The sequence below is a fragment of the Tupaia chinensis genome, unplaced genomic scaffold (assembly GCF_000334495.1).
Source record: "Tupaia chinensis unplaced genomic scaffold, TupChi_1.0 Scaffold144346_1, whole genome shotgun sequence".
Classification (NCBI taxonomy): Eukaryota; Metazoa; Chordata; class Mammalia; order Scandentia; family Tupaiidae; genus Tupaia; species Tupaia belangeri.
The window spans coordinates 3,475,913-3,483,905 of NW_006204205.1; the positions used below are offsets into that span (position 1 = coordinate 3,475,913).

The 7,993-nt window shown below is 39.6% G+C and overlaps 2 protein-coding genes across 2 annotated transcripts in view; both read left to right on the top strand.

The window, feature by feature from the left end:
• Window positions 1-1,901, top strand: part of ZCCHC10 (zinc finger CCHC-type containing 10) — a 22,804-nt gene extending 20,903 nt beyond the window's left edge. The window contains exons 3-4 of the mRNA XM_014583571.2: window positions 487-528; window positions 1,615-1,901. Coding sequence (XP_014439057.1) covers window positions 487-528; window positions 1,615-1,879 — 307 coding nt within the window. The 3' untranslated portion in view covers window positions 1,880-1,901. The remainder of the gene's footprint in view (window positions 1-486; window positions 529-1,614) is intronic.
• The window catches only part of AFF4 (ALF transcription elongation factor 4), an 89,203-nt gene continuing 83,110 nt past the window's right edge, over window positions 1,901-7,993 (top strand). The window contains exon 1 of the mRNA XM_027767645.1: window positions 1,901-1,959. The gene's annotated coding sequence lies outside the window, so the exon portion shown is untranslated. The remainder of the gene's footprint in view (window positions 1,960-7,993) is intronic.

Here is a 7,993-nt window from a genome sequence, read left to right on the forward strand (position 1 = left end):
AAAAATCAATGAATTAATTAACAGGTTGTTTGTCTTTTTAATATGAAATCATTTATAATGATACTAAAAACCCAAATTAAAAATTTTAGCTATTGATATGCTGTTGTTTGCTTTGTTCTCTTGAATAAGTATTGTGTCATTAGGAAAAATATATCACGACTTTCTGTGTAAAAGGTTAAATAAAATAATTATTTTAAAAAGAAACAGTCAAATTTGTGAATTCAGTTAGCTTAACTACTAATTTACAAAGGTTCAGGTCATGAAATATCCTTAAGTTCTGATTAGGTTGACTGTATGTACCATATATATCTGATAATAGGAAACTTTCCCTTTGGTTATAATAAGAAACACTGCATTCTGAGTACATGTTACAAAAGACAAAGTTTTCCAATGTAAAACAGTTTTGGGGATAGCAGAAGGGTTTGTCTGAGCTATGTGTAATCATTTGATTAACAGGACTTTTTTTTTCTCTCTTGTTTTTATCAGCATTGGAGAAGCTAATGTAGAACGAAAGACCAAGAAAAAAAGGTATGTGTGGCTGTGGGAGTATTATATAGATAATACATAACACTGGTTGGAGGGACGGGAGGGTAATTTTAAAATAACAGCTATAAGATATTTTTTTTAGGGTCAGCAGGTGGTGTGGTGGTTAAGGCACTGGACACTCCCTCATGGCTGACCATGGTTTGAGTCCCGGACCTGGTGGTTTGCTTTCTAACTTTCTCTCTCTTTCTCTATGTCTCTCCCTGTCAAATTAAAAATAAATGAATTAATAAATAAAATTAAATAAGTAATTCTTTAAAAAATTTTTAAAGAATTATTTTATTCATTTATGTATTTGTTTGTCTACTCATTTTTAATTTGATCAGAGAGGGACAGAGCAAGAGCAAGACAGAAAGAGAGAGGGAAAATGAGAAAGCGAACTGTGGTCGGTCACGTAGGAGTCCAGTGTCCTTAACCACCATGCCATCTCCTGGCCCAACAGCTATAAGATTTGAATCTAAAGTCTCTTTTTTGCAATTCATAATATAGTTATCATTCAATTTTCTGATATGATCTTCTTCTTACTTGTCTATTTTATTGCCTCCATTTCTCCTTTCTCTTCAACTTACGAGTATCCTTAAACCTGGAAATAATCAATAATCATATGGATAGGAAATGTTATTAGGCTGGTAAGAAATATAGCCATTTGTACATTTCATTCAAATCCACGAGTCTTCATTTGTGCCTGACCAAAATCCCAAGAGGAGACTGTCCATTTCATTCAAGTTGGTCCAGCCTTATCTCCTCTGAAGTAAACAACAATTAGGAAAGTTTCCACTCTACTTGAAGTTTAAATAGACCCGGTTGTTACAGTGCAACTTTACTGTAACGTTATTCACTCTGAAGTATATATAGTAGATATGCTTATCTTGAACTCCATCCAAGGAAAGTTGAATTGCTAAAGAAACAAGACCTCCTAAAGAGAAGTAGTGTGGTTTACAATAGTTAAGGAGTCCCCAAAGCATCAAACCTGGGGATAATATGCTAGCAAAGCTTCAGTGTACATGTGGAATTGCTTTTAGCCATCCTCCTCAGTGTCGGCTTCCCGTATAACTGTTCGTCGTCTAATAGGTCTAAGAGCGTAACCAGTTCCAGCAGCAACAGCAGTGACAGTTCCGCTAGTGATTCTTCTGAGAGTGAAGAATCGTCTACCTCATCCTCCTCAGAGGACAGCGACTCCGACGAAAGCTCCTCTAGTTCATCATCTTCAGCTTCCTCCACAAGCTCTTCCTCCTCCTCTGATTCAGACTCCGATTCCAGCTCTTCCAGCAGCAGCAGCAGCAGCACAGAGAGCAGCTCTGAGGATGAACCACCAAAAAAGAAGAAAAAGAAGTAGAATGGCTCCACCTGAACTGGACTGCTAGACTGAAAATATGAATGCAGTGCTCTAAAGGAAATTTAGAATATGTTCACCAAGTAGGTAAACTGGTCAACATTTCTAGAGTTCAAAAGTAAATGTTTTACATTGTAAAAGCATAAAGAGTATTAATAATGGATTATATATGTATATACACATACAATATATAAAGACTTTTTTATTTTAAGGTAAATCTTGTTTCTCTTTTTTAATCTTTAAATACCTCTCTAGAACTTAATCAGAACCGAAATACAGTAAATCTGTTTTTGTGATGAAACATCTCTCTCCGTGAAATAAATGTCATACTTTGTTCTATGTTAGGGTATGTATCACACATGTTTTCAGGATAATGCATCAGAATATCTGGCAGTTAATTTCTAATGTTTTTGGCTGTGTGTTATTATGTAAGATTTAATACAGTGTTACTATACAGTAAATGTTTTCCTATTGATAATAAATGTGCACTATTTTTAGGTTTATGTTTAAAAGTTACTCTTTTTGTCCCAAGTCATAAGTTCAAGGAACCTATTAATATATTTATACCTTTTGAATGCTACAAGTTTGAAGTTGCTGTGTTGTATCATTCATTTTCTTCTGGTTCCTTAAATCCTTAAGGTTACCCTTTGCTGAAGAAAATCATTCCAGAGGAACTTAAAAAGGGACGACATTTCTGAAACAACTTCAGAGTTTAATCTTGGTGCCTTGTGATAAATTCAGTGTATCAGGAAAGAAAGCAACCATGTAAAAGGCTAACTTACGCAAAAGTGCTATAAATATCTTTTGTATTAACATGCTTTAAAAGGTACCATTCATAGGGAAGAAAGAGGTAGGGGGAAGAAATAATTTTTATAGGGAATTAGTACAGTGTTGGTTGCCTTTTATTAAAAAGATTTTTTAAGCTTTCATAAAGATTGCCTTTTGTCATTTTTCAATGGTAGTGTGACAATTTATATGGTGTGTGTTTCAATATGACAGTCTACTATATAAATAGAATGACTAGGATTAATCTGGTGTGTTTACATTAGCATATGCACAGTTGAAATCTAGTGTGAAAGGGTAAAAAGGAAATACTGCACAATGTTTCTTAAAAGTAAAATATTATTTATGGTGAGATTATTTACATCACATTATTCTATGATGTCTTTTAAACTTTTTGGAAAGAGATATCATTTGTAGAAAAATCTCGATTTGAGTTAAATAGGTTTTTTAAACTGTAAATGTTAAGTCTTTTATATTTTTATGAGAAAGTAGTAGAAAATTACTTTTGAGGAAAATGAGCTTCTATTTAAATGTTGAAATGTATGTATATTGTGAGTTTAAGGAGTTTGTAATTACCTGTAAGTTTTACAGAATCACCTGCTTTTTAGTGACTGTAAATAAATTCTCAGAGCATCATTTCAAAGTCTCATACAGAATGTATCACTTGACAGATTTACAAAATTACAAATCAAACATATTTTATAACCTTTGTAGGCTCTGTAATAACAATTTTAGCTACTGAAAAAAGTGGAAGAGAAAAATGTATACATAGGTTATATCACTTGTAGTTAAATTTCACAATCTGTGTTTATAAGCTTAAATTTCTGTTATCTCCTCGCTACTTTATTTAATGACAGCTCTTTTTCTTTTTGAAAGTGAGGACATTTAAACAGATTCTAATTTCAAGTTTTTACTATTATAGCTCAGCTATTAAAAGTGGGCCTAGAGGTGGGCTCGGCAGTTGGCATAATGGCTATGTTGCTGGATTCCCATGTAGTCGACTGCAGCTGAAGTCCCGGACCTGGTGGTTTAAACTCATACCAGGTGCGTGTGTGCCCAAGATCCCAAGAGGAGAATGGAGGAAAAGGGATTGCAGCGTGGCCATCCCCCCGGGAGGTGATTTCTCGCTTTTGTCTTTCTGTCTCTCTCTGTCTTTCTGGAGAGCGCATGTGCCCTATAGCAAAATCCTCTCCAAAAAAAAAAAATACCCGAAATAAATAAAGACTTAAAAAATCAAATGGGACCAATAAAAATATGAAGATGATTAAAACTTAATCATGTCGGGGCCAGCGGATGGCATAGCACTTATGTCAATGGACTCCCACATGGCCAACCGTGGTTTGAGTCCTGGACCCAGTGATTCAGAAATCATGCTGTGTATCTGTGTGCATGCCCAAGATCCCAGGAGAAAAATGGATGCAGTGTGGCCATTCCCCCGCTTGGGGGGTGACTTCTCACTTTCTCTCTTACCATGTATCTCCCTCTCTCCCCAGCTAGTGCATGCACCCTAAGGCAAAAACCTTTCAAAAAAACACCAAACTTAATCATGTCAATATTTATATATTTATTTATTTTTAATTTGCCAGAGTGTTTTGTGCTTGTCAGAGAGAGGGAAAGTGAAAAATCACCCTCCGGGGGGATGGCCATGCCACAATCCCTTCTCTTTCATTCTCCTCTCAGGATTTTGGGCACACACCCACACGTGCCCAGAGTATTTTTCAAGTCACTCGAGCTGCACAGTTGGCCCTGTGAGATACAGCCATCTTAACTACCATGACATGGGATGACCCCCAATAATCATTTTAAATGTAAACAGTGTAGATACTCCAATTAAAAGGTAGAGATTGGGACTATGATGATGATGTGATGGTTAAGGTTCTGGGACTTCCACATGACTGCCCACAGCTTGAGTCCCAAACCCGGTGACTTGAAGATCATACTCAGTGAGTGTGTGCCCACATTCTCAGAATGAAGAAGAGGGGATGGTAGTGTGGCCATCTCCCCTGGGAGATGATTTCTCACTTTTTCTCTCTCTGACAAGCACACAAAACCCTCTGGCAAATTTTTTAAAAACTCTATGGCAAAAACCTTAAATATATAAATAAAATAGAGGCCAGGAGGCGGCGCGGTGGTTAAAGATACAGGATTCCCATATGGCTAACTGTGGTTCAAGTCTCAGACCTGGCAGCTTGCTTTCTCACTTTCTATCTCTTTCTGTCTTTCTCTGGTCAAATTAAAACAAATAATCAAGTTAAATAAAATAATTATCTAAAAAATTATATATATAAAATAAAAAGGTAGAGATTGAGGTCAGTAGGTAGCTTGGTGGCTAAGGCACAGGATTCTAACATGGACAATGGCAGTTCGAATCCTGGACCCAGAAGTTTGAAAATCTTAACCAGGTACGTGTGCGTGTGCACTTGTGCCTAAAATCTCAGGCAGAGCATGGAGGAGAAGGATTGCAGTATGGCATATCCATGGGGGTGATTTCTTACTTCCCTTCTCTCTGGTGAGCTCAGGCACCTTATGGCAAAAACCTTAAGAACAAACAAAACAGAAAAAAAAAATCTCCCCACAAAGAGAACTCCATTTTTTTTAAAGCTTTTTTTTTTTTTTTAATTTTTTTAGGGACATATTTTTGCTATAGGGTGCTTGCGCTCATTAGAGAGAAACAGAGACAGCGAGAAATCACCCACCAGGGGGAATGAACATGCTGCAATCCCTTCTCCTCCATTCTCTTGGGATTTTGAGCACGCACACATACACACCTGGTATAAGTTTCAAGCCACCAGGTCTGAGACTCAAACACAGTCAGCCACGTGGGAGTCTAGCGCCTTAACTACTATGCCACCTGCTGGCCCAAGAACTCTCATTAAAAAAAAATTTTTTTTTAAGCTTTCACTAGAGGGCATGTGAGCTAACCTGAGAGAAGAGAGGGGAAAGGAAGAAATCACTCCCTGGGGGGATGGCTATGGCATTATCCCTTCTCCTCCATTATGCTCTCAAGATCTGGGCCATGAATGCACACAGACCCAGCCTACATTTTAAGATGCTAGGTCCAGGGACTCGAACTGCAGAATCGACTATGTGGGATCTAGCACCTTAACCTCTTCTATCCTGCTGGCTCAAGTATCCCTGTTTTTTTTTTTAATAGTATGTTTTATTTTTAATTTAAAAAATTATTTTATTTAACTTTATTTATTTATTTTAATTTGACCAGAGGGGAACAGAGCAAGCAAGAGAGAGGGAGAGAGAGAAAGTGAGAAAATGGGACCAGCAGTTAGCGTAATGGCTATGTCGATGGACTCCCATGCAGTCAACTGTGGTTCGAGTCCCAGACCCAGTGGCTTAAACTCACACTGGGCATGTGCGAGTGCATGTCCAAGATCCTGAGAGGAGAGTGGAAGAGAGAGGATTGTGGTGTGGCCATACCCCTGGAGGGTGATTTCTCGCTTTCTGTCTCTGTCTCTCTCTGGCGAGCGCACACACCCTATAACAAAAACCTCTCCAAGAAGAGAAAAAAAGTGAGAAAGCAAGTCGCAAGCCGCCAGGTCTGGGACTTGAACCGCGGTCAGCCACATGGGAGTCCAGTGTCCTTAACCACTATGCCACCTGCCAGCCCCTATCCCTGTGTTTTAATATTTATTTATAATTTTTATAGGGGAGGATATATTAGAAAATGGTAAATGATCACCATCAGGACTGGAGTAACTGAAGGGTGAAGATGGGAGAGGCAAATATTTTCATTCTTTTCCTCCATAGTTTTGAGTTTTGCATTAATATATTTCCTAATTTATATAAAATTTACATAGATTTAGATAAATAGAGTGACACTTAAAAGAAATAGTAGGTAAGAGATTTTCAAAAACAAAAGAATTTGGGAACAGCAGTTGGTGTAATGGCTGTTGCTGGACTCCCATGTAGTCGACCACGGTTCGAGTCCCGGACCCGGTGGCTTAAACTCATGCCGGTTGCGTGTGCATGCGTGTCCAAGATCCTGAGAGGAGAATGGAGGAGAAGGGATTGCGGCGTGGCCACCCCTGCCCCCGGGGGGTGATTTCTCTCTATCTCTCTGTCTCTCCCTGTCTGGCGAGCACACGCACCCTGTAGCAAAGCAATCTGTAGCAAAAACCTCGTCAAATAAATAAATAAATAAAAATAATCTTTAAAATGTTTGCTTTGGGCCAGCAGATGGCGTGCTGGTTAAGGCGCTAGACTCCCATGTGGTCAACCCTGGTTCAAGTTCTGAACTTGGCAGCTTGCTTTCTCTCTCTCTGTCTCTCTCTCTGTCTCTCTCTCGTGAGCACATGTGCCCTGTAGCACATTTAAAATAACTGTAAATAAAATTGAATAAGTCATTCTTAAACATAGTGTTTTCTTCAAGGGGCCAGCAGGTGGCCTGGCAGTTGAGGTGTTGGACTCCCACATGGCAGAGTGAAGTTCAAGTCTTGGACCTGGTGGCTTGCTTTCTCTCTCTTGCTCTCTGTCTCTCTCTACTAAGCACATGGGCCCTGTAGTAAACTTAAAAAATAATTACTGTGATAAATTTAAATAATTATTTTCAAAAAGTATGTTTTTAGATTAGTTACAAAGTAAGCAAACAGGGCCATGTTCAATAACACAACTTAATCACAAGCGACGGGTCCTCAGTTCACATCCTAGGACCTCCCTGAGCAAATGTGTGCATTTGTGCCTGTGATCCAGGCTGGCTTAGACTGTAAATGGATTGCGGGGTGAGGAGCCTGTTGGGAGTCCTCTTCTCATGAAAGAAAGAAACTTAGAAAAATAACAGCAAAAAAATGCCCCAGCAACTTTATGAGGTTCCTTCACATTGAGAAGACAGGTCAGAACACACAACTATAACGTGGGCTTTAAAGGTGGACGAGAGTTGGTCTCTGAACAGTTGCTGCTCTGGGTTTCTACGAGGCCCTTTGAAAATCCTGGCCCGTCTGTATTTATTTTATTCTCAATTATGGTTTCCCGTGACTGACGGGCTAGTAAAGATGAAGCGAAGTGTTTGAACGGTACCTTGAAGGAAAATATTACTGGCAGAAAATGTTTAGATGACGAAGAAAGAGGGCGGGTTTGGCTTCGTAGGACACCAAGTGGCGGCGCCTCCTAAGCGGCCGGGTGCAGAAACGCCCCGCATCCTCTCCGCTCCCGACCTGTGCAGGTCCGCGGTCTCGGGGCCGCCCCGGGGCAGTCTAGAGGCTTATTGCGGTCCCAGTGGGCCCGGGGCGAGCTGCGGGCAGCCAGGGCCCCTTCACCTGAGCCCCAGAACCGGTAGATCCGGCTCGGCCCGCCCCGCCCTTCCGAATCTCACTAGCGGGGTAC